Source organism: Muscardinus avellanarius, assembly GCF_963383645.1.
Source record: "Muscardinus avellanarius genome assembly, chromosome: 12".
Lineage (NCBI taxonomy): Eukaryota > Metazoa > Chordata > Mammalia > Rodentia > Gliridae > Muscardinus > Muscardinus avellanarius.
The window spans coordinates 102,398,167-102,424,504 of record NC_137798.1 but is presented as its reverse complement, the minus strand read 5'-3'; the positions used below and the strand labels follow the sequence as shown (position 1 = coordinate 102,424,504).

Sequence of the window (26,338 nt, the reverse complement as noted above, 5' to 3'; positions counted from 1 at the left end):
GCTAGGGGCCTTCAGGAGGAGAGGGAGCAGGAGCCCAGAACCCTGAAGCTGAGGAGGTGGGACTCCTGTGGGGTTTCCCACGCTCAGTTGTTGGCTGGGGGTGGCTGGCTGGGCCAGACCTGGGGGCTGCGGCATGTCCCTTGACCTCTGGGATGTTTCCTGCCTGCACACTGGGGGTTTGGGAGGCAACTCTGTAGGAAGAGCTAGTCAGGGATATCCATGAGAGGGGCGCCTCATGATGCCCTGCCCCCACACCCACTGCAGGGCTCTGAAGTTTCCTGATGGTCCCGTGTTTCCTTGGGAGTGGAGGGCTATCCTTTGAGTGTCCCTGGAGGGAAACCAGGCATCCCCACTGCAGATGGCCAGGAAGGGACCGAGGAGTCCCCTGCCCAGCCACCCAGGGCACTGATTCATCATAGGGCTGGCCAGTCTCAGTGACCTATGATGGTCTCACAGTGGACATTCAGTGCCTGGGGGAGATGAGGTGCCTGCTGGTGTCCCCGAGGCCTGTGTGCTGCAGATTGAGTCTCCCCCACAACCTGGGGTGGAGACCCCTGTGGTCTTGAGTCTCAGAGGCCCGGGCCAAGTGGCCTGTTGGGGTCTGGAGGCAAGGGTCCCATCGCAGACCTTCCTGGTGATTCTGGCTTCTGGCTCCCGTGTCTGGCTTCATATCCACCCTGTCATTAAGCAGAGAGTGAGGCCATTGCCCTGGAAGTCCCAGTGAATACGCAGCCGTCCCTGAGGACTGGGGTGGGGTTGGTAATTCCCCTGGGCTGTGGACCCCACCTGCGAGGTTGTCTTCGGGTCTGGCCTTAGGAGGACCTTCCAGGGAGCTGAGGACCATGTCAGAGGCCACTGTCTGGGCCACTGTGCAGGCTGGGAACAACGACAAAGGCCAGCCAGCCAGGGTCGCCTGGCCCTGCACAGTGCAGCTGTTCTGCCACATGTGGTACCCCTGGAGGCGGTGCCAGTGGACCGGAGTGAGCAGCCCTCGGCGGCCTTGGGCTGGGTGGACAGCCCTGGCTGCATTGTCCTCTGCAGGGTGGGGGGCCCTGGCCAAGTGGAGAGGGGCTCTGTGGCTCGGATCTCTTCCTCTTAAGCACTTGGCCCTGGGGTCTGGGAAGTTGGTTGGCCAATCCGTGTGGCTGGGTCCCCACAGGTGGGTCCTGGCTCTGAAATCCCTCCCGTGTTGCCTGAGGAGGCTGCCCCTGGCTGGGACCTCGGTTCCCTTTGCGAGCTCCTGTGGGCCCTGGTGTCAGGCTGGGGCTGTGGGTTAGCCAGGCTGCAAGCTTGGGTGGTGTTTTGTGATCAGCGCGCGGGCCTTCTTGGTGCAGACTTTCCTCGTGACTGGGCCAGGCTGTGGGGAGGCATGCCCTCCGTGCACCAGCCTCCCGTGGGGTCCCTCTGAGAGCACCACTATGTCCTCTGTCGTGGCCCTGGAGCGGTGGGTGGGAAGTACCCAGGGTCCCTGCAGACGCCTCTCTCCACGCGGCCTGACACCCGTGGTCCTCACTGTCACCGTCGCCAGGGCTGCCCTGCAGGTCCAGACGTGCCAAGGAGCCCCTTTGGTGCCCGGTGCAGAGGAGTTTTGGAGGTGTTTGTCTCTCTTCCTGTGGTTTTGCTCAAGGTGACTTTGCCGGAAGCTGTCCCGCTCTGGTCTCCCTAGGAATGTGATATCACCACTTTACAGACAGATAACTGGTCAGAAAGATGGAAAGTGGACTAGCTGTCTGGACTCTCCCAGACCAGACCATGTGAGGGTCCACGGGCCGCTGTCCTTGCTGGGCCGCTGAGAGCGCGGGCTCGCATGTCATCCTCTTGGACGGGGCCAGTTGGCTGGGGTTCCTGGGTCCCTGTGCCTGGTGTGTCCAGAGCACGTCCCCTGGTGGGAGCTGGCACAAGCCAGTGCCAGCAAAAGGAGCAGAATCGCCTGGCAACGTGCGGTTGGTGAGCCACACCCCATGCAGCTTTGACTTTATTATTTCTATTATTATTATTATTTTTTGCAGTACTGGGGATGGAACCCAGGGCATTCTTTCTCTGAGCTACACCCCCTGTCCTATCTTTTATTCTTTATTTTGAAACAGGGTCTCACTGAGTTGCAAAAGGCCTCACTAAGTAGCTGAGGCTGTCCGCGAACCGCGATCCTTGAGTCTCAGCCTCCTGAATGCTGGGATTACAGGCGTGAGCCACCACGTCTGGCCAGCTTTGACTTTAAAAAAAAAAAATTAAGATTTTTTTTTAAGAAAAGACAGCTGGGCGTGGTGGCGCACACTTGTAATCCCAGTGCTTGGGGGGCTGAGTCAGGAGGATTGCAGTTTTGCTGCCAGCCTCTGCAACGTAATGAGGCCCTCTGCAACTTAGTGAGATCCCGTTTGAAAATAAAAAATAAGATCAGCGGGGGATGGATGTAGCTGTGAGGTAGAACGTCCCTGGGTTCCATACCCAGACCCCTCCCCCCAGCAGTGGCCTGGGGCACAGTCCTCGGGTTTAAGTCCTGGCCGTATTGCTTTCTGCCTTGTGCTCTTACGAGTCTCCTCACCACTCAGGGTCTTAGTTTCCATGCTTGTAAATGGAAGTGACCATCCCTCTGGACAGGTTACTCTGAGGATCGGAGGAGGCCTGCAGCCTGGTCGGTGGCTCTGCCACTGGCGATGGAGGCTTGCTTTCTGTTCATGCTTACAGAATGTGGTGAGAACAGGACAGCGGGCTTCTGCACACGACTCACCTAGAATCGCCAGAATGGCCGACTGCTTGTACCCACTGCTCTAACGTTCCCTCTGCTGGTGTTTTTTTCTTGAGCCATGTAGAGAAGTTAGTGTTAACGCCTTGCTCAAGTACTCAGGGTGCTTCTTAATAAGGGTGCTCGGGTACGAAGCCACAGTGTGGGGCGGGGGTGGGCTTTGCCGCTAATGGGCACTCGCCCTGGTAGGGTGCTCTTGTCGACTGTAACAATCCAGGGGCATACGTGGCAGCTTCCCTCCTTACCCTCTGTGGTCTTTCATGGACGTGCGTGTGGGGTGGACCAGCGTTTTGGTGGACGGTCCTCCATTTGCCTAGGTCTGTTCTTCACTCTGCTTGTCCAGCCCCGCCTCGGGTCCCCGGCACATGTCTATTATGGGATGGTAATTTCTCTTTTCTTTTCTTTTCTTTCTTTTGTGGTACTGGGGATGGAACCCAGGGGCATTGTACCTCCAAGCTACACCCTATTTTTTAGTCTTAATTTTTTTTTTTTTTGGTGGTACTGGGGTTCCTGGAAGGCCTTCTACCTCTGGGCTACACTCCCAGACCTATTTTTACATTTTTATTTGGAAACAGGGTCTCCTAAGCCAGCGTGTGCGGCTGGCTTCGAACCTGCGCGATCCTCCTGTCTCTGCCTCCCAAGCGCGGGGATTACAAGCGTGCGCCACCACGCCCGGCATTAGTCTTAATTTTTGAAACAGTGTGGTGCTGGTGATTGAAACTTGGAGCGGGGAGTCTACTGCTGCTGAGCTATACCCCCAGCCCTTTTTATTTTTTATTCTGAAACAGGGCTTCACCAAGTGGCTGGGGCTGACCGCAGACCTGTGATGCTCCTGTTTCTGTCTCCCAAATCCTGGGATTAGGGGCGTGAATCACCACACCTGGCTAATATTTTTGTTTTAACCATCAATTATCTTGTAAAAAAACTTTAATAATAACAGACTTGAATATTTACTTACATAGGTACCATTTTGGTTGTCTGTCTGTCTGTCTGTCTTTTTTTTCGAGGATTGAATCCAGGGGCGCTCTATCTCCAAGATACAGACCCTCAGCTCTTTACTTTTGTTTATTTAGTGGTGATGGGGTTGAACTCAGTGGCATTCTACTTCTGAGGTCCAGCCCAGTTCTCTTTTATGTTTTGCTTTGAGACAGGACATCCCCGGGTTGCTGGAAGTCTCACCAAACTGCTCAGGCTGGTCTGCGACCTAAGAGCTTAGTGTTTGAGCCTCCCAAGGATGGGGATTCCAGGCACTCACCACCATGCCTAGCCCTTTTTATTTTGAAACAGTCTTTCTAAGTTGCATAGGCTGGTCTTGAGTCGGCAATCCTCCTGTTCTGGTTACCGGCCTGTGTCACCGCCTCAGGCTTCTAATAGTGATCTTCAAAGTACATCTGACCTTCTTTGTGGGAGGACCTTTCCCTCTCCCTCATTGACCTGTGTATGGGTGCTTTCTTTTTAAATCAGTGTGGAAGCCAGGTGGTAAGCCACCTGTTTCAAAATAAAAACTAAAAACTAAAAGAGAATCCAAGACAGAATGGCCCTTAGGTTCAATCCCATGAACATAAATAAATAAATGTAAAAATCAGTGTGCACGCTTATGAAATAGGTCTCTGTTTTCTCCCGTGAGGCCGTAGTCCCTGGCTGTCATCACATGTATCATGTCTGCTGGCCCGGGACAGGCAGGTGACTGTGTCAGAAGGAAGGGACTTGACGGCCCAGGTGCTGCTGTGGTGCCCGGGCGCGGGCTCTCGCCTGTCATCTCAGACAAGGCAAGTTGGGGGGGGGACACCTTAGGATCTCGGCTCACCCTGCTGTCTGAGGGGTTGGGGCGGGGAGCTTTCTTCCGGCTCTGAGGGCCTGGTGCCCTCCCGGGGCCCTGTGCCCCCCTCTGCCCTCCACGCAGAGACGGGACGGAGGCGGGAGTTGGCTGGTGCCTGTCACCTGCAGAGTAGTGACCCAGGGAGGCTCCCCTGAGCGGGGCCGCTGTAGGATTGAGGCCTGTTTGTTCTCATTAGTAACCAAACATTGACCTCATCCTGGTACCGCGCTCCCCGGACCTTTGGGTCTGCTCCAGCTCATATCTATCTATCTATCTATCTATCTATCTATCTATCTATCTTTCTTTCTTTCTTTCTTTCTTTCTTTTTTTTTTTTTTTTTTGGCGGGTCTGGGGATGGAACCCAGAGGCATTCGACCTCCAAGCTACACCCCTGTCCTATTTTTTATTCTTTATTTTGAAACCGGGTCTCACTGAGTTGCAGAGGGCCTCACTAAGTAGCTGAGGCTGTCTGCGAACCGTGATCCTCTGGTCTCAGCCTCCTGAATGCTGGGATTACAAGTGTGCACCACCACGCCTGGCTCATATCTTTCTTAAAGCACCAAGCCTTGTGGCAGGTGCCGTGACATGCTGCCTGGTGCTCTGTGCCCACCGTGGGGTGGGGGGGCACCTGCTCTGAAAGGGTTCTTGGAGGCTACCCACTCCCATATTGTCCAGAGGGGTAGTTTGGGGCCCAGAGAGAGGAGGAAACTGGCTCAGAGTCACTCAGCGAGGTGGTGGTGGGCCGAGGACTAGGGCCTAGGATTCTGCTGCTCAGTCACCATGGTGGGGTTCATGGCCAGGCCTCACATGCACCCCACCACCTATTCAAGAGTTCAAGGGGGTGCTTGAGTCCATGGGAAGAGCTGAGCACCCAGAAGGGGAGCTTGAGTCTGGGGACTGTGGCATACCCATTGTACAGGTGGTGGTCACCTCCTGTTGACGAGGTCCTCATCTGGCAGCAGGGTGCCGGTTCCCGCCCCGCCCCTTCCCCGTCCTGTCCCCGTCCCCGTCCCCGTGCAGGGAAGGAGGGTTGCCTACAGACTCTGATTCCCCCAGCCACTGGCCCCTGATGCCGGCACTTGTTGGAGATAAACATGTCGTGCTGGACGCAGGCCGCAGGAGCTTGCAGAAGGGTGTGTACACTCCCTTATCAGGGCATTCACCGTGCCAGCCAGCACACCCGGGTGGCCAGAGGGCTCGCTGCAGGGCAGGCCGGCCTGGGGAGGGCCGTCTCCCTAGAAGTGGAGACAAGCCACCTCCAGTAGCTGGAGCTGACGGGTTGGTGGTGAGAGCCTGACGGGTTCAGGCCGTGCCACCGGGGAGGCTGGAGTGGGCGCCACTGTGGGGCTTGGGCAGGAGAGCGGCAAGGCAGCGTCCAGGGAGGGCCTGGCCTCGTGGGCGGGCGCAGATGGCCGGGCAGAGGGTGCGCAGCAGGGTGGCTTCTGTGCTGCAGCTCTGCCCTGGAGCACAGAACGGGGAGAGGGCAGGGCTGGGGCGTTCGGGTCACCCCCTGGGAGGGGTAGGCAGAGGGGACAGTCCCCACAGCCTGGCGTGGTGTCCCAGCAGCTGCAGAGGCTGCTGTCCTGAGGCGCCAGACTCAGGCTTCCGCATTTCCTACAGGGATGGCTCTGGGAGCCCCTTGACCAGGGAGGGAAGGCTTCATGACCTCCTTATGGGTGTGTGTGTGTGTGTGTGTGTGTGGTGCTGGGGATGGCACCCGTAGGCATTCTACCTCTGAGCCACATCCCCAGCCCTATTTTTTTATTCTTTATTTTGGAACAGGGTCTCACTGAGTTGCTCAGGGCCTCACTAAGTAGCTGAGGCAGGCTTCGAACCCAGATTGTCCTGTCTCAGCCTCCCAAGTACTGGGATTAGAAGCGTGCGCCACCACGCCCGGCTTCCTTATGGAATTTGAACCCAGAGCTTGTGCTGGTGAAAACCTGGAAGGACCTGGGAGAAGACCGTAGCCACTCCCCACAGGCTGCCCCCAAGTCAGCCCGTCACCTTCTGCAGGCCCCCAAGGAACGTGAGAATGTGAGCGGCGACCAGGGACATAGAGAACCCCCAAGCTATGTCCTTCCCATCCACTGGTGAGAAGCTGAGAATCTCAGAGACGTTGACTCATTGGCTTGAGTAGGACCAGCACTCCTGTGACTACAGAGAGGCCCAGTGGACTCCAGGCCGCTCCTGACCTACTCTGGCTCTGCCGGGGAGGCCCTGGGTCCCCTCCCTGTCCCCAGCAGCCTGTGCCACCAAGCCCCTGACCTGTAGGACAGCAGGCTCCTGGCCTGTCGGTCCTATTTTGAGTCATCCGCTGATGGCGCGGTGCCAAGAGCCATATGGGCAGTAGAGGCTTTCCATGCCTGCCAAGGCCGGCGGATGAGCCGGAGCTCGTGGCCCCTCCCATGTCAGGGAGAGCCTCGGGTCCAAAGGGCAGTGATTCCCACTGCGTTTCTGGCAAAGGCAGCTGGGCCCCAGGGTTACTGGGTGAGCTGTGCAGGGGAGGACATGGAGGACAGGGTCAGGGTCAGGGTGGTGGAGGAGGCTGGCTGGCACAGTCCTGTGTCTGTGGCTGGCCATGGCCCCTCCTAGAAGCGGCTTGTGCCCCACTCTCGAGGCAGTCAGGGTGCCTGCTGAAGGAGCACAGCGAGGGGGACCCCTGCGAGGTCCCACGTGCCCCCGGCCAGACCTGGCACTGGCCTCCCGGAGGCCCCGCAGGGACCCTGGCAGGGCAGGTGCGGCAGCCATCTCAGGGTGCTGAGCCCCACGGCGGGATCGCAGCACTCCCGGGAGCAGCGGGAGGTGGGCCCCAGGCAGGCAGGGGTACAGACCGGGGAGCACAGGCTCACCCCCGTTACGGGTTAGACTTGGAATGTCCCCACAGGCTCATGTGTTGAGCAAGGTCCCCCAGGCAGGAAGGTTCCGAGCTGGGACCTGATTGGAGGAGGTGGGTCACCGGGGACGCGGTCTTGGGGACTATATCCTTGGTTTTCTCTTCTTGCTTTTCCTGCCTTTTACTACCATGCCCTATGGACCTGGCACCATTTTTTCTGCCTGGGAGGCAGCTGACCGTGGGCTGATCTCTGAAACCTTGGCACTGTGAGCCCCAGATGAACCTTTCTTTCTTTACCTAGAGCTGGTCAGGCAGTTCAGCCACAGCGGCAAAAATGGCCGCCGGGGGCCCCGGCCTCAGGTTTGCTTTACCCTTGTGGTCTTCAAACCAGGCCTGGGTGGCCGTGTGCCAAGGCTGCCCCCTCGGGGCTCCCCGGGCTGGGCTCCTTGCTGCCTGGGCAGCCATGTCCACCACTGCCGCTGACTCGTTCACTCCTCTCTGGCCGCCTCCTGTGCTCTCCTGGGCCCTAGCTGCCATTGCTGGGCTCACGTTTCTGCCTGCTCTGTGCGGCGCGGTGCGGTGCGGACAGTCACATGAGCCTGTGTCCTGGGGGCCTGAACAGGGACACAGAAAAGAGACACTGAACAGGGGGGCAGAACCCTGAGCGGGGAGGGCCGGCCTGCACAGCCCGCTCTCCCCGCTGCCCTGTGTGGCCTCGTGCGGGCCTAAGACCTCTGGTGGTGGGTTGGGTGTGTCGGCCGGTGGCCCATGTCCTGGAGCCTCCATTCCTGCTGGGAGGGCATCTCCTCTGCTGTCTGTGGTGCCAGCTTTGGGGTCCTAGTCAGTACTCAGCACTCCACAGAACTCTCCATGTTAATATTAGAGAAGGAAGCTGGATATGGTGGCACATGTCTATAATCCCAGTACTTGGGAGGCTGAGACCAGAGGATTACAGGTTTGAAGCTAGCTTTGGCGACTTAGCAAGGCTCTTAGCAACTTAGTGAAATGCTTGTTTTTTTTTGTTTTTTTTTTTTTTTGTTTGGTGATAGGGTTTCTGGAAACCCTCTATCTCCAGGCTACACTCCCAGACCTATTTTTATATTTTTATTTGGAAACAGGATCTCTTAAGCCAGCGAGGCTGGCTCCGAACCAGCGCGATCCTCCTGTCTCCGCCTCCCAAGTGCGGGGATTACAAGCGTGCGCCACCACACCCAGCAAAATGCTTGTTTTAAAATAAAAAATAGAGCCGGGCATGGTGGGCACGCTTGTAATCGCCGTGCTTGGGAGGCGGAGACAGGAGGATTGCGCTGGTTCGGAGCCAGCTTCGCTGGCTTAAGAGACCGTTTCCACATAAAAAAGCAAAAAATAGGTCTGGGAGTGTAGCCCATGGGAGTGTATCCCGGAGGTAGAAGGGCTTCCAGGAACCCCAGTACCACCAAAAAAAAAATAAAATAAAATAAAAAAGAAAGGGCTGGGGGTGTAGTTTGGAGGTTAGAATGCCTCTGAATTCAATCTCCAGTCGAACATGCACACACACACACACACACACACACACACACACACACACACACACACACACCCCTTTCTCTCCTTTTACCAGTGAACCATACCAGGTGTGTCCCAGTGAGGCATGGCTGACTTGTGTTCCTGCCCACTGTGTGAAGCAGGCAGCCTGTGCCAGGTCTGGCCAAGAGGCTGGTGCCGGGGCCTCAGTGGCTGGCATGCAACAGGGCGAGGCTGGCTGGTGCCGCTGTGCCCACAGTGAGCTGGGGCTGGCGGCTGGGCTCAGAGGCCGCGCAGAGGCTGAGCTTGCCATCCGTACCACTTAGGCCCCGCAGCCGAGCAGGCGGCTGGGAGGCCGGGGCGGCGTCCATGGAGCAGCCTCTCCGGCCAGGGCCTCTCAGCCCGTCCAGCTGCCCGCCACCTTAGGTGGGCCTCAGATTTATAACTGAACCTGAGCTCAGAGTGCCTGGGCAGGCCCCTTAAAGTCACACAACCTGACCTGTTCAAGTTTCCAGACCCTGGTGGCTGGAACCAAACCCTTACAGTCCTGGGGATGAAAGCTCTGAAAGATGCCAGCAGGGTCGAGGTCCCTCCTGTTTGCCCCGAGCGGGGAAGCCACCTGTGCCCTGGGCAGGGCCCCTCCCCACCTTCAGAGCCCAGTGTTCCCGGGCTCTGCACCTCTGGCCTCCACTGGGAACGGGAATGGGAACGGGAACGGGAAGCGCTCTGTTCCTGCAGCGGGGTTGGGCCCGCGTGGATTATCTGGGCTCATCTCCCCATTTTGAGTCCCATCCCCTTAATCTCGTTTGAGCGTGAGGTAGTGTCCACAGATCGGGGATTAGGGTGCGGGCCTCTTGGGCTGGCCTTATTCTGCTGACTACTGTTCACCAGCCCAGGGGAACTCTATCCAGAGAGGGCCTTTGCTTTGTCAGCGGTGTCGACTAACACATGATAGGATGCGAGGAAAAGTGTTGCTGGGGCTGAGACTTTTTTTTTTTTCCCTACGGGTACTCTACCTCTGAACTATACCCCCAGCCCTATTTTCTACTTTGAAACAGCATCTCGCTGAGTTGCTGAGGCTGGCCTCAAACCTGCAATCCTCCTGACTCAGTTTCCCAAGTACTCGGGTTACAGGTGCGTACCACCGAGCCTGGCAGTGGCTGGGACTCTTGGCCCAGTTACTATCCCCACACCCTGAGTAGAAATCCAGTGCCGCTCGAGGCACACAGCCGCTGTGACTCGCTGCTCAGCACCCATTGTCTCCTCTTGCACCACGCCCCAGGATGAAAGGGCTTGGTCGTTGGAGCCCTACACTGAGCGGCGCCATTAGGCCGCCTCATCGATGGTCTTTTGGGTCAGTAACCGCCCTGCTGTTGGCGTCCCCTGAAGCGGGAAGCCCAATTTTCCCACACAGCGTCGGCCTCGCTTCTCACTCGCTGCCCGGCCTAATTGCGGGGATGCAGTCTTGCAAGAGACCAAGCGGCCGCCCTGGCGCCCACTGAGCCGCCTGGGCCTCCTGCCCTCGTTTCTCCAGCTCGGCACAGCAGGAGGGGGCTTGTCCAGGATCAGAGCAGGCCGGGTGGAGAGGGACCCGCCCTGGTCCCTGTCGGCTGGCGGGCGGCTTCGCGCTGCTCCACAGCTTCCCAGAGGCTGTTCCCGCGGCTCCTGCCCTGTGGATTTTACCTGCGGCCGCCAGGCTGCCCGCTCCGGCCAGGCGGCACCCCGGAGGCCACTGCGGGGACAGTTGTGGGTTTTTCCACAGGCTGCTTGGGAACTGGCCTGGGAAGGGGGTGTTAGGGGACCAGGGGTGACCGGTGGTTTTTTTTTTTTTCTAGAAAGTCTGCCAGCAGACCTTCCTTTAACTTGCTTTTTATTAAGACACATGTAAGAAGCAGTAAGCTTAGAAAAGAATGAGACAGCTATTTTCCCGATAGCCTCCCTTCATCACATCGTCGAAGGAAGGAAGAGCACTTTAGCCTCAGCTCTTCCTTTGGAGAAGTCAAGCTTGACTGCGGAGCTGAGGAAGCCGGGTCCTCTCGGGTCCTCGCTCCCCGCCCGCCCGCCTGTCCTTCCACACCCCTCCCTTCCCAGAGAGCCGCAGCCTGAGATTGGCCGCCCATAGTCTGTCTCCTGCGCTTTCCTCCCCCCCGCCAGGCAGGTGTCTGAAAGCGCAGGGGTGGCCTGCACTGTGGGGCGGGCCCCCCAAGCTTGCTGTTAGTGGCCGGGAGTGTGCTTCGGGAGCTGGTCCTCCTTAACGTGTTTCTGGGACGCTTCCCTGTTGACACGTGTGGCACTACTTGGTTCATTTTATCTCGGTGCACATTTCATTGGCTAGCCGAGATTTGTCTCCCGGGAAGGACATTTAGGTGGTGTCCAGGTTTCCGTGTACACAGCCAGTGCCAGTAGACATGGCCGTGTCCCTGTCTTCACGCACAGCGGGGCCTCCTCGGCTGCGGGCCCGCCTGGGAGCTCTGGCCTGCCACGCAGCGAGCCCCATCCCACTGCCCGCGGTGGCTCCGGTGCTCCATGCCACAGGGCATCGAGGCCTTACCTCGAGTGTTCCCAGGACTGTGCCGGTACCCGCTGGCCTCGTCCGTCTCCTTGATGTCGCCGGTGGTGGGCGTCTTCTCACTTCTCGGCAGCTCGGGTTCCTCTTGTGTGACTCACCTGTCCCTTCCTGCAGCTTTGATTTCTCCTTGTGGACTTGCAGGAATCCCTTGTGTATCCTGTGGTCCTCTGTCCCCTCTGGCCATGGGGCTGGCACAGAGCTCCTCCCAGGTGGCCGCTCATCTTCTAACTTTTCTCAGGTATCTGTTGAGGCTTTTGGGGGGGACTTGGTTTTGTTTTAAGGCCACATTTTTAATATTCATATAGTGGGGTTGGACAGTTCCTTTATGGGTTTGTTGTTTCTTTTTACTTTTAGAATTTTATTGGTGTATAATATGATTATACATCTAGTGAAATTCAAAGTGGTTTTTTTTGTACTAGGGATTGAACACTGGGGCATTCTGTCTCTGAACTATACCCCCAGCTCTCTTTTATTTGTTTTGAAACAGGGTCTTGCTAGGTTGATGAGAGTCTCACTAAATTGCTGAGGTTATCCTCAAAACTGTGATCTTCTCATCTCAGCCTCCCAAGTACTGGGATTACAGGCCAGTGCTACCACACCTGGCATCTTACTGTTTCTTGATGAAAAAATCTTGGGTAAGAAATGCTTTCCTATGCCGGGCATGATGGCGCACACTTGTAATCCTTGTGCTTGGGAGGCGGAGACAGGAGGATCATGCAGGTTCAAAGCCAGCTGCGCTGGCTTAAGAGACCCTGTTTCCAAATAAAAAATATAAAAATAAGTCTGGGAGTGTAACCTGGAGGTAGAACGGGTTTCCAGGAGCCTCAGTACCATCCCCCCCCCCAAAAAATGCTTTCTTACCTGAAAGTTCAAGTTAAAAGAAAAACACAAAATTAATAGCTTTGTTTAAATAGAATCAACATAAGTTTATATTTGTGTGTGTTTACACACAAATATATATGCGCACATATTTGTATATATATCTATGTATGTATCTGAAAGTGTCCAATCAGGAGGCTTTTAGTGCAGTCACAGAGCCACGCAGCGGTCCCCGTCATCTAACTCCAGACCATTGTCATTGCCCCACAAAGAAATGGGTCTACATCAGCAGCCGCCACCCCCCTTTCAGGAACCACTAATCTTCCTGTCTCTGCACTTGCCATTTCCAGGCAGTTCACGTCAATGGAATCATTCAGTCCGTGGTCTTTGGCGTCTGGCGTCCTTCCTGCAGCACAAGGCTGTCAGGCTCACCCGCGTCGTAGCACGTGTCAGGAAAGCTCGGGCTTCGTGGTTGCTTTTTCACATAGAGCTCAGAGTCTCGGAACCCTCTGTGCGGTGCGAGGTTGGGGTCAGATTGTACGCTTTCCTAGATGGGCAGCAGTTGGTCACTGTGCTGAGTCCATGAACCTCCGCTCTTGCCCTGCCTGTGCTGAGTGCGCCTGGCCACACCGAGGCTGTTGCCCGGCTCTGCCCACCCCACGTGGCCTGCTGTCTGTCCCCTGGGGCCTCGTCCTTACAGACTCACTTCTCCCAACTCCTGCTCGAAGGACTTGGCCTTCTCTGTTTCAGTGAAGCGTCATCCAGATGTTTTGCTGTGGTCAGGATTGGCCTTGCCCAGGGCATGTGATGCCCACCCTGTTGCTCACCCACAGGCCTCCTGCCCCCCGATGGCCAGCCACACCTAGATTTTGTTTCTTGGGCCTCCTCTGTGGCTGCACCTCCCACTTCTGCACACGGCTGGCTTGTCCCCAGGGTCCCGCCCACTCTGGGACCTCCCCGCTGTCTTTGCCTTCTCTCCTGGACCAGGGGCTCTGGGAGGCAGGATTATAGGGTCATTCTGACCCTGCCCTCATGCTGTATCTGGCACTCAGTAGGGACTTGGTTGAAGCAAGAAAACCACCCCCTCCCCTGCCCTGGCTTCCTTTTATGTTACCCAGAGACTGGCACTGGGGTTCTAGGCCCAGTAAACGTCTGCCGTCCACTCTGTGCACACCTCAGCCTGCACACGAAGTCTGATCTCAGTACCTGTGGTGTCAGTTACGTGGACTGTGGAGTCCAGCGCAAATGATTAATAGTCAGGGCAGGGGGGGCCAGAGCAGGCGACCTAAGCAGGCCAGGCACTGGGGCACCTTAGAGCCGCCCGGAGGGCCTCGGAGATACGCAGGCCGCCCCTCTAGACGACGCAGTTCAGTGGACGTGGAGGAGACATCACTGTGCAGGCTCTCAGGTAGCACCCTGCAGCGGTGATGTGGCCTCTGCAAGGCAGGACTCCCTGTGGGCGGGGCCGGCTCACTTATGCACAGCCGGTCTCTCAATAATTCCCCGTCCTTGTGAGTGAAATTAGGGTTGGGGGGAGAGGGTGGTGAGGTGTGCCGCCATCCCTGCTGGCCATTGACAAGCCCACCACCCGAGCACCCAGGTTCATTTCCTGATGTAGAAACCAAAGGTGCAGAAAAGGAATCCCTTTCCTCCTCTTAACCCCCTGGTTTGACACATACAAATTGATTAATTAATTAACCAATTAATTTATTGTAGAACTGGGGATTGAACCCAGGGGCATTGTACCTCTGAGCTACACCTCCAGCCCTATTTTTTAAGTTATTATTCTTTATTTTGAAACTGGGTCTCACTAAGTTGTGGAGGGCCTCCCTAAGTTGCCGAGGCTGGCTGCGATCCTGCGATCCTCCAATCTCAGCCTCCCAAGTACTAGGGTTGCAAGTGTTTGCCACCACACTGGCTCCAGTTCACATAATTTTAATTTGGCTTGCCAGGCTTGGTGGTGGTGGGGTGTTGGACTCCCTGGGCCGTGTTCCCGGTGAGCCAGTTGGGGCTGGCCTTCCTGTCAGCTGCTCACTTCTGGTTCAGGGCTGGCTGTGAAGCCCTGTGACTCCCTGGAATTGATGACTGGATGCCCTGGTGGCCCCAAAGCCAGGAGAATAAGGCTGGTGCATGGGAGTCCGTGGCCCAGAGCAAAGTGTACTCAGCACACCAGGGAATGGGCCGGCACGTCCTCATTGGGAAGGCAAGTGGTCTTTGCAGAGACTCACGGATACAGACCTTGGGTCACCCTCGTCCAGTTCCTTTTCCTTCCAGTATGGGCATGGGGGAGGCCGCCCTTGTCAGCTCAGTGTTGGTTTCTCCTTCCTTCCTTCCTTCCTTCCTTCCTTCCTTCCTTCCTTCCTTTCTTTCTTTTAAATTTTTTTTGCGGTACTGGAGGTGGAACCCAGGGGCATTCTACTTCTGAGCTATACTCCCAGCCCAATTTTTTATTCTTTATTTTGAAACAGAGTCTCACTGAGTTGCAAAGGGCCTCACTAAGTAGCTGAGGATGTCCGCAAATCGCGATCCTCCTTGTCTCAGCCTCCCAAATGCTGGGATTACAAGCGTGCGCCACCGTGCCCGGCTTCAGTGTTGGTTTCTAATGGGGCTGTGGGAAGGGGATTGTGGGGATAGGCTGGGGCATGACATTCCTGTGTGAGTACTCCAGTTGGCAAGGTGGTCTTTTTCCAGGATTCCCCTCTCTGGGCATAAAGGTGTATGGAGAGGAGGCTGGGGCCAGCCGGCAGGGCCTGCGGACCTGGCCAGCCCCAGAGGCTGTGTCGCCTGGCATCCTTGGGGTGGGGTCTTCAGAGGTCCTGGGAGAGATGGAGCCAAACTGAGCGTGGTGCTGAACAGCGCTCCCTGGAGGCCCGGCCCTGGCCTGAGCATCTGACTGGCCCTGTGGGCCTTGAGAATTTCTGCTGTGGGTGGTGACCCCTGGGGCCCCCTCCCCTGCCTCAGTAGGTGGTCCAGAAGAGTCCCGGGCTTGGGGAAGCACACGCTTCAACTTTCCCTCCTGCTTTTGTGAGCTCTGGGACGGGGCAGTTCCTGGGCCCCTCTGAGCCTTGGTTTCTTCCTGGGAGAATTAGTGGAAGTGGCTCCATCACTGGTGCGAGCTCTGAATGTGCAGCCTTGGCTACCATGGCAACCATAGTGATGAGGTACCAAGAGGCCCAGGGTCACCATGCCGAACCCCCAGTGCTGGTGGGGAGGCTGCAAGGCGGGGCGGAGAGAGCCTTGGCTCTGGACAGATCTGAGTTCAAATCCCGGCCCTGCAGCATTTCCACGCGGTGACCTCGGGCTTGCTGCTTAACCTCTCTGAATCCCGGGGGCCCCATTAATAAAACGGGGCTCGCAGTTACAGATGCGCCTCATTGGCTTGGTGTGCAGATTGCGGGGTGACTGGTTTTACTCTTAGCACACAGTAGGTGTTCATTAAACTGTGTGTGTGTGGGAATGTGTGGACGTAAACTCTCCCAGGACACTGAAAGTCACTGCCGAGGCTGCAGGGCCGCGAGGCGGCCTGGGCCGCCTGCACATCCCTGGTGGACTGGGCAGCTCAGGTGAGGGTGCCCGGCCTGCCCCACCCCAGGGACCTGACGCTCCCTGAGGTGTCCCTCTTACATCACCCATAAATCAGGTCCGTGTCACATGCAGCTGCGATGTGTGCCAGACCGCACGGCCTCTCCCGTACCTGCCATGTCCCGCCTCCACGGGGACCCGCTCTCGCCTCCCTGCCCCTGGTCTGCCCATCAGAGACCCGCTCACTCTTCAGTGCTCGCCTCCAGCCAGCCTCCTTCAGGGCAGCGTGCCCGCCTGCCCCTCGGCCTGGGCTGAGCCTGTCCGCTGTCCCTGCTGCCTCCCTCGGGCTGGGCTCCCTCCTGGTCCTACAGGCGCCTGCCCTGCGGCCGTGGGCAGGCCATTTCTCTGAGCATCCTTGGGAGACAAGTTTTGCTCCCTGTGGGGCGGGGCCTGGGAGGATCACAAGGGGCAGAGTTAGCCCAGCTGGCACCGAGGGGGCAAGCAGCGCCCTCTGCCCTCCTCAGCCTCAGGAGCGACCTGTGTGTCCCGCAGGCCCCCGCCCAGCGATTGGCGCCTGAGCGGAGGTAACTCGGGCTGCTCGCTCCCCCTCAGGATGGGGGCTCACCACCCCTTTGGTATCCTGACCTGCCTTAGAATTTCTACTCCTTTCGTGTCCCAGTCCTGGGGACTGTCCTCTGTGGGAATTTGACACTTTGGTGACCTTTGGGAATGTCCTGGTCTGGGGAATAGGTGGCCTGCATGCTCCACGTCTGGGAGAAGACAGCCCCTCCCTAGGCTCTGCTGGATTAGCCATCTGGGCTGTGCAGTGGGCATGCACAGGCAGATGGCCCTGGGCCCCGCTGGGGGCCCTGGGGGTTCCTCGTCAGAGGGCAGGCGGCTGGGGACCTTCAAGGCCAGCTGCTCCGAATGGGGCGCACGGCCTTTGCTCCCAGTGGAGCCCGGGGCGGGTACACTGAGCTGAGGTGGGATGGCCGCCTCCCAGTGGAGCCCGGGGCGGGTGCACTGAGCTGAGGTGGGATGGCCGCCTCTGTTCCCTGACTGTAAATGGTATGCTAGCTTGCCTCGTGTGTGAGGCGCTTGGCAACGTTCTGGAGCCGCGTGGGTACCGTGGCGCTCTGGAATGACAGGCTTGGTGCCCTGGTGCTCGGGGCTCCCTGCAGGTGGAGCCCCGGGAGCCCTGCATGTAGTCTGGCACCTGCCCATTCTGGCCCTGTTCTTGTGGGACTTGATGACGTCTGAGGTGACCCACGACAGGGGTGAACTGGCAGCTGCTGGGCCCGTCAACGTTTGTGTTGTGCGGAGGGCGCGGGAGGCCCAGGTGGAGGCTGAGGCGGCTCGCTGTGTCCGCCCTGCTGGCTTTTCACACCTGCTTTTTGTGTGTGCAAAGAGTGTGTTTCTGAGCCAGACATGGTTGCACATGCTTTTAATTCCAGCATTTGGGAGGTTGAGGCATGAGGATCGCTGTTCGCGGACAGCCCCGGCTACTTAGTGAGGCCCTTTGCAACTCAGGGAAACCCTGTTTCCAAATAAAAAATAAAAATAATAGGTCTGGGAGTATAGCTCAGAAGTAGAATGCCCCTGGGTTCCACCCCCAGTACTGAAAAATAAAATAAAATAGTGTGTTTCTCCTGCAGGCTTTTAGCTGACATCTTCCACACACCAGGTGCCTGCAGGGGTGGAGCCTGCCCCACACTGTCAGGCGTTAGTGTGGGAGGAGGGGAGGTGCAGAAGCCCCAGGCTGGGAGGGGCCTCTCCTGAGCCATGGTCTTTGAGCCCAGGCCCTAGCAAGGCCACCTTTGGCTTCTGCAGGCCAGCCAGACAGAAGACAATGATTGCTAACCTCCCGGGATGGGTCTGAGTGCTGTCCCTCTGGTGGACACCCTGGGGTCCCTTCTGTTGTCCCCCCCCCACCCTTTGCCTGTGAGCAGTCAGGGTGAGAAATAGTGTTTTCCTCCTCGTGGCTTCAGTCATGCCGGCAAAGCCCCAGGATTAATTTAATCACATGCTTCGCTCCAGGAGGCTGGGAGGCGCCCACCGCTGAGGTCATGAGTGTCCAGGCCCTGGGGAAGGGCAGTCCTCCCGGGGAGCGGGGCCGTCCAGGCCTCCTGTCTTAACCTTGTTCTTTCTCTCCGCTCTGGCCCGAGGGGGACCAGATGCCCAGCGCCTGGCTCTTAGCAGCGTTGCGTGTCTGGCTCCGGGAGCTGAGTGGGGGGGGCGGGTCAGGTGTGGAGGAGAGAGAACTTCAGAGGCCTCAGTGGGGCCGCGAAATGGGAAGGCACAGCAACTTGTTAAATTAATTATTTAATTAATATTCGAGACACTGGGGATTGAACCCAGGAGCGTTCTACCTCTGAGCTACAGCCCCAGCCATTTTTTCTTTTTTTTTCTTTCTTTTTTTTTTTTGTACTGGGGATGGAACTTAGGGGCATTCTACATCTGAGTTGATACTCCCGGCCCTATGTTTTATTTTTTATTTTGAAACAGGGGCTCACTGAGTTGCAGAGAGCTTCACTTAGTAGCTGAGGCTGTCTGGGAACCGTGATCCTCCGGTCTCAGCCTCCTAAATGCTGGGATTCCAAGTGTGCCCACCGCGCCCGGCTTCCAGCCATTTTGTTTGGTTCATTCATTTTTGTTTTGAAACAGGATCTTGCCAGGCTGATGAGTCTCACTGAACTGCTGAGGCTGGGCTTGAGCCTATCGGTCTTCCCGTCTCAGCTTCCCAAGTACTAACTAGGATTACAGGTGTGTACCACCACACTCGGCTTTCACAATAATTTAATCCACACTACTAGTTGATAAAGGAAAGATTTCTCCCTACTTGAGGAGTAGGTTATTTGAAAATTGACAAGAAATTATGTAGATATGCAAAATCACTTAAGCAACACCATCGTCAATATTCAGTGTGCTTCCTAAGTTTACTTCAGTGCATAATTTGTGTGTGTGATACTGGTGCATTCTACCTCTGAGCTATATGCCCAGTCCTATTTACTTATTTATTTTGCAGTATTGGGGATGGAACCCAGGGGTATTCTACCTCCAAGCAATACTCCCAGCCCCCCCCCCTTTTAAAAAATTATTATTTTATTTGGAAACAGTCTCACTGAGTTGCAGAGGGCCTCACTAAGTAGCTGAGGCTGTCCGTGAACCGCGATCCTCCTGTCTCAGCCTCCTGCATGCTGGGATGACAAGTGCGCGCCACCGCGCCCCGCTCAGTGCATAGATATTTTTAAATGTAGCAGTCACTCTGCATAGACTTTGGTGTCCACTTCTTTCCCTGGCATTTTAAGTGTTTTCCCACATTGTTTAGGAGAGAAACTCTTCCTAATCATCACTTTAATGATGGGGGGGAGCTCTTGGCTATTATGGGGTAGTTATTAACAGTTTTGGCCGCTAGAATTCAGTCAGTAGTCTTTAAAATTAGAATTAGTTCTTTAGGATAGATTCCACTGGGGTTACTAGATGGCCTAAAGTATGTTCAAAACTGTCGTATTGTTCTTCTGAACCCCCTTGGTCTGCTGTGTGTCTGGTTCTGGGCCGGGGCTTAGGGTGGACCTGGACAGATGGCTGAGCAGCTCCTTGCTCTGGGGTTGTGGACATGGCCCCTGGATTGTGTTCACAGGGGCCCCGATGGGGGGAGACAGCTGGCCTGCTGCGCAGTGCCCATGGGCCCCGAGGCTTGGTGCTGGCCGTGGGCGAGCAGGGCATTGCTGGGTGACTTTGAACAGCCTGTGTCCCTCTTTTTGTCCTAGGAGGTGGGTTTCAGAGCCTGGTTGGCTCACGCAGGGGCAGGGGTGTCCAGCGAAGGTGCTGGACAGCACACCCCAAGACCCAGGTCCTGGTCCGTGACTCCAGCCATGGTCTCACCCTCAAGAAGGGAAGTACTGGGAGCTGCTTGCTCACCCCACAGGAAACCAGAGGGAGAGGGGGCCCACCTTTGGAGGGTTCTGTGGTTGCGAAGCACTGGTTAGTGCCATGTCTCAGGCCATTGGTCACACGCAAGCGTCTGCATCTCTGCCGGCTCGAGTGGTGCCCGGGAGCGCTCCCTCAGTGGGGTCCTGCCCCACCACGCTGTAGTGCGCAGGGGTCTTGTGGCCGCTCCCACGGGTCTTGCTACAGCAGAGAGTCTAGGAGACAGGGTGCCCAGAAACAGTGTCTCCTTTGTGAGGCTTGGGGTGCCCCAGAACTGACCTGCAGAGCAGGCCTGGGTGGTGAGCCACGGGCTGGGAGGACTGTCCCCAGCAAGGGGTACACTAGTGGCCTCCCCATGAGGACAGCGGTGCCTGTCCCTGTGAGGCCCCCCAGGTGCCGGCTGCCGGGGTACCAGCTGTTGTGCCTGGAGCAGCGGGCCTCCCTCCCCCACGAGTGCTAGGGTCTTCCTGTCCCAACTTGCGGAGTCTTTGGAGTGGACCTGTCCACTGCTTCCCAGCTGGTGTTCGAGGAACCTCCTGCCCCACGATGCAAGAAATGAAGGTTGGGGAGCCTGGGCGGCACCCCTTTCCCCCCGACACTCAGAGGGCGCAGCGCACCCTGAGCCTTTTCTGGTTGGCCTGGTGTGGGCAGGTGTGGGAACTGCTCATCAGCACGGAAGGCCCAGCAAGTGAGCCTCGCAGCTGCTCCCCCCCAGTGGGGCCGTGCCTGCGGGGCCTGGGTGGAGAGGTCAGTGCAGCCCTTCCTGGAGGTGCGCCAGGGCCATGCCACTTGGCCTCTTGGGCCTCTTGGGCTGTGTTGTGGCGAGAATGAAGCCTGCTACAGGGCTCCCCCTCTTGCTTGGGCAGCCCCGTGCCGGGTACCAGTGTCGTCCCTGGGAAGCCGCCCTCCCCTCTGCTCTCAAAGGCCCCGCATTCCTGAGAGGTGACTGTTTGGAATGGAGGAGGAGGGAGGGTCTGGCTCGTTAAAGCCCCCACACCAGTGGGCTAGGCCTTGTTCCCGGCATCCGTGCTGCTGCCCCGGGCTGGACCCGATGCTCTGCTAGGCTCTCCAGACCCAGGCTGGGTGGGCAGGACCCCCCAACATCCTTCAGATGCCCTGGGGGAACATTGATCCACAGCACACAGGTCGAGGGTGCAGAAACGGGCCCAGCACGCGAAGGTGCCCAGGAGTCCCACATCGGCGGGCCTGTGTCTGCCGTTTGACAGACAGCCTGCAGGCTCCGCGGGCAGGGCAGTGTGTCCTTGTACATGGGGACCCTGAGGGACAGGGCATGTCTGGGTCACGCGGGGGCACACAGAGGCTTTTCACTTCCCACAGCAGCACCCCAGGGGTGGTGGAAGTCCCAGGCGTCTGTCCCTCAACCTGAGTTCCCCAGGGCAGGACTGATCAGATGGCCTCTGTCAAAGGGTCTGATGTTCCTGCCCGCTGAGCCCAAGGGCTGGCCGCGTGGGCCTGGGAGACCCTGCAGCATGCTGGGTGGGCATGACAGACCAGCTGTGGAGGTGGGCGGGGTCCCGGCTGGTATCTGGGCCCTGTGGTCTGTGAGGGTGCAGTAGTGTGTCCTTCGGCAGGCGGCCCTGTGGGGTGCCCCAGGCTGTCCCTACCCCTGTGGGGTGCCCCAGGCCGTCCGCTCAGTAGGCTCAGCCGTAGAAGTCGTGGGGGAGGTGGCTGCTCGTGCAGTGGGTGTGCACCATACACACCCTGCAGGGAGTTCCTGGGTCACCATCAGCTCACCTGTGACCCTAGGTGCTAGCGTGGCATGCTCAGGAGCCTCAGTTTCCCCACTGCGTGGCAGAGCGGGGAGGTCTGGACTCCAGCTCTGGGGCGGGCTGGCCCGGCTGTGGTGTTCGTGGGCGTGCTGTTTTGGCTCTGCAGCACTTTGATGGCAGAAGGAATTGCCAAGGACAGGCATGGAGTAAACCGCCATCCTGGACCCAACAGGGGGCATGGCGTGGGCTGGGCTCTGCCCGTGGGACAGGTCTGCTGCTGGCTGACCATAGGGCTGGGATCTGCCCGTGGGACGGGTCTGCTGCTGGCTGACCATAGGGCTGGGCTCTGCCCGTGGGACGGGTCTGCTGCTGGCTGACCATAGGGCTGGGCTCTGCCCATGGGACGATCTGTCGCTGGCTGACCATAGGGCTGGGCTCTGCCCATGGGACGGGTCTGCTGCTGGCTGACCATAGGGGTATCGAGCAGGCTGGGCTCTGCCCGTGGTACGGGTCTGCTGCTGGCTGACCATAGGGGGTATCATGCGGGCTGGGCTCTGCCCATGGGACGGGTCTGCTGCTGGCTGACCATAGGGGGTATCGAGCAGGCTGGGCTCTGCCCATGGGACGGGTCGGCTGCTGGCTGACCATAGGGGTATCGAGCAGGCTGGGCTCTGCCCGTGGGACGGGTCTGCTGCTGGCTGACCATAGTGGGTATCATGCGGGCTGGGCTCTGCTCATGGGACGGTCTGCCGCTGGCTGACACGCCTTCTGCTTCCTCTCTCCTCACAGATCCCTCGTCCACATACATCAGGCAGCTGGAGACCAAGGTGAAGCTGCTGGAGGGTGAGAAGCTCCTCTCACAGGTAGGCCGCCTGCACAGCGTCCCGATTTCCCTGGGTGCCTTCTCTTGGGTCTCCATAATCTCTACCTTTCCCCACTGCCGCCCCAGCTACCCCCAGAGAGCCAGGGCCAGGGACCCCATCCTCAGGAGCACAGTGGGTAAAGAAACAGGCCACTTTGCCCCTCTGGTGGACAGGTGGATGCAGGCGGCAGGCACAGGCAGACTCTGGGGAGCCCCCTCCTACTTTGCCATGACTTCATGCCAGTTCCCACCTGGGTTAGGGTCCACCCTTCTCCCCCTGCTGCCCCATGCCCACAGTAGCAGAGGCTGAGACCCTGTGCAGGCAGGGTGGCCGGGGACTGGCAGGTTAGACTTGGTGTGGGCAGGTGTGGGGGTTGGGGATGGTTGCTCAGCTCAGCTCCAGTTGGGATCCCAGGAGCCTGCCTGGCTTGGCTGGTCCCTCCAGTCTCTATCCCTCTTGTCTCCACATCTGGCTTCATCTTAGCCACCCCCTCCCCGTCCTGCTGGACCTGCTGATCTATGCGTGGCCAGCCCCGGATGCCCAAAGTGTTTCTCTGGGAACCAACCCCCGTGATAGCTCAGATGCCTGGCCCCGTTGCCAGGCGACCAGCTGGGCTGGCTGGCCCGGGCAGCCTCTGCCCACCGGTGGCTGCGTGGCTCCCAGTCTCCTTTGTCATCCTTACAGCCCACCCCCGCGGGGCTGCAGTTCCCACAGCCTGGCAAGGTTTTCTTCCTCACTCTCTGCACGTCCCTGTCACCACGCACACCCTCAAGTGCACAGCGGGCCCAGAATAGCAAATCTGGTTTTTATAATTCCTCATAGGGGGAAGGCTTTGGCCACAGATGTGCTGTTCCTCGGGCTAGGGAGGGGCTGGGCCTTACCTGGTGGGAGCCGTTGCCCGGGAGCTGACGTGGACCAGGGCTGTGGGGAAGGTGTGTGTGATGGGCTGGAGGGGCTGTGGGCCCAAGTAATGCCAGTGTGCAGCGGGCAGGAGGGCACATCAGGGCTGGGGACCTATGCTTAGGAGGAGGTCCCTGTTCAGTGAGTAGGGAAGGAGCTGCTCCCCCGGGGATGGCAATGTGGCTCTGCGGGCAGGCCACTGCTTGGAACACCGGGGCCCGTGAGTCTGCCTGGATCTGCCTGTACTTCGTTCCAGCGGAGGGGCAGGCTGAGAGCCCAAGGAGAGGGAGCCCAGGAAGAGGGAGGCCGCGTCGCACGCTGCACTGTTGCTATGGGACGTACACGCTACGGTCCAGTTAGAGGCGGGCAGGGATGGAGGCGTCTCTCAACTCCTTTGGCCCCTGCTGCCCTTGGCCAGTGTGTCCCACTGGGAACCCGTACCCCAGTTCCGCATGGTAGACTCGACTGTAGACGTTAAAGCCTGGCACACGGAACCTACGTGGCAGCTGCCCTTCTTCCCTTCTGAGATCCCCCTGCATCACAAGGAGGCCTTCCCTGCCAGCTGGGGTGTCCGCTTGCCCCACACCCACCCGCCCAGGTTCAAGGACAGAAATCTGCCTCTCCCGGCTCACTGCCAGCCCAGGCCCAGGCCAGGCTCACCCAGTGCAGTGCTCACGTTTGATTTCTGTAGTACAGCTTCACTCTGTGTCTGCCCACGGGAAGCCTTGTGGAGCTGAGGCCCAACCGCTCTGGATGAGCATGTGCGTGTGCGCATGCGTGTATGTGTGTGTGTGTGTGTGTGTGTGTGTGTGTGTGTGTGTTTGTGTGTGTGTGTGTGTGCGCGCGCGCGCGCATGTGTGTGTGTGTGCAGAGCAGAGGAAGGCCCATGGTCCCAAGCCTAGTGGACTCTGCTGAGGGCAGGAGTTTTGCCCAGGGCCTCCTGGCCAGTGGGTGTCGGGGCAGTGCCCAGCACTGGGGCCTCAGCGTGGCATGCCTTTCCGCCCTGTCCCCGTGCTGCTGTGAAGGGGACCCTGAGGAGCCTGCAGAGGTGCCAGGAGCCGTGGTGGCCGCAGAGCAGAGGGCTGTCCCAGCTCATGGGCGAGGCTCTCCTGCATGGGGAGCTCGGCCTGGAGGGCGTGTGGGCGCTGCAGCGGGGAGGAGCCTGCTGCTCTGAGAGGCAGAGACAGAGAAGGGCCCTGGTCTGCCCTGTGTTCAGAGGCGATCGCTACCTCCCTTCTGCCCTTGGGTTCCTGGGTGGCTTGAATGGCACCAGCCTGTCGAGGCCCTTCAGCCTCTCTCGCCCAGGCTGCCCAAAGCCCCTCTCCCCATCCTGCCAGCCTGTGAAATGGGCACTGGCTCTGAGTGACCGAACCCCGACTGCGCACGGCCTGGGGGTGCAGGGGTGACCGCGAGGCCGCCCTCGGAGCTCGCAGTCCTTGTTGCAGACACAGGCCCTGTGCCTAGAGAGGCGCCAGAGGACGGCGGGGTGGGGAAAGCCATGTGGCAGGGGTCTGTCCACTGTGAGAGTGGCCTCGTTCCGGGGGAACAGGGAAGTGGGGTGACTTAGCTCCTTCGCTGGCTCCCACATTTGCCTGTATCCCCAACCCCGGTGGCCTCTCGACCCTGGCCACCCAGGTGGCTTCCTGCTGGCTCCGAGCTCTCCCGCCTGGGCATCCTGGCTGCCTGTGCCCAGTGTGGAGAGCCTCCCTGAGTACCCTGGCCCCCCACCCCGCTGGGCTGCCAGCTGCTCCAGCACAGGGCTGTGGAGGTGCGGCAGCCACATTGGTGGCCCCAACACTGGGCTCGCCTGAACTGGCGGAGCTCCTTGGGGAGCCCTCGCGGTGACCTTCTTAGTCCCCAGGCCTCTGGGGAAGCTGGTTTCCACTCAGGACGAGGCAGGTCTTAACCGAGGGCGAGCGCTTGGTCAGGTAGCGAGGGCACCGTCTTTGGAGGTAACCACGTGCTGGCGAGATGAGCATGCTTGGCACCTTGGACAAAGGGATCGTGGCGCCGCGCGGGCCGCGTCCACAGCCGCGGGCTCTGGCGTGTGAGCGTTTGATTCTGGCATTCATCTCTCGTCAGTGAAATCAGCTCGCACGGAAAGCCCCAGCTCTGCGCAGAGCCGAGAACCTGCCCTGTGGCGAGAAGCAGGAAGGAGCGAGGAATGCTGTTCCTTGATGCGCAGCGACTTGACGTGGCCGTGGGGTTTGGGTGGAGGCCAGGGAGCCTCCCCGGACCCCCGAGCCCTCCCCACCTATCTCTAACTCCAAAATAGCTTTAATTAAAAATGTGCCAAAGTGTTCACAGGCTAAGTGACCGTATTGCGGTTCCTACTTTCTTTCTCATGTCGGCTTCAAAATTTAAACACAGCTGCTTCCTCTGTGATGATTCATCTCGCGACTCCGCGCACGTTATTATTTTTCCTGTGGATTCCAGCCTCGGGTGGGGGCGGCCATAATTGACGCCCAGGCCTCCGGTGAACCCCCCGCGGGGCTGATAAATGGAGCCTGCGTTTTGCACCAAGAAGCCAGCTTGGCACCAGAGCGAGAGGCCGACCCTCGGTGTGCTCTGGCGCGGTGGGCTGGGGGCTGGGGAGAGGGCGGCAGGCCCCCAGCCTGCCCATCTGTGCTCCACGCCCCTGTGCCCACTTCTCCGCACCCTGCCAGGGACCTCAAGGCTGCCGAAGGTGACCCTGGAGTTCCACCAGGCGCAGGTGAGGAAACTGAGGCCCGGATGGTGGGGAGCTTCCTGGCCTGGGCGCCATATTTGTTTTGCTCCGGCCGCTGCAACCCAGTTCCACTCGTTCACCGTCTCTGAGGCTGGGAGTCCAAGGCCCAGAGGCCGCTGGGGCCCGTCCCCTCCGCGTCTCTTCTCCCCGGTCTCCACATCGTCTTCTTGTTGTCTTTGGCCTACTTTCTGTTTTGCATGAGGACACCCGTCACGTTGGATTAGGGCTCACCCTAAGGACTCATGCCTTTACTTGTGGTGCTGGGGAATGAACCTGGGGGCATTTTGCCGCTGAGCGACACCCCCAGCTCTTTCTAATTCTAATTTGGAAACAGGGTTTTTATACTGCACGCTGGCCTTGAACCTGTGCTCCTCCAGTC

At 58.5% G+C, this 26,338-nt stretch overlaps 1 protein-coding gene across 1 annotated transcript in view; it reads left to right on the top strand.

Annotated features, from left to right (window-relative positions):
- The window catches only part of CCDC85C (coiled-coil domain containing 85C), a gene marked incomplete at both ends in the record, with an annotated part of 69,136 nt that overhangs the window by 31,566 nt on the left and 11,232 nt on the right, over window positions 1-26,338 (top strand). Inside the window, one exon of the mRNA XM_080708040.1 lies at window positions 22,258-22,331. Coding sequence (XP_080564166.1) covers window positions 22,258-22,331 — 74 coding nt within the window. The remainder of the gene's footprint in view (window positions 1-22,257; window positions 22,332-26,338) is intronic.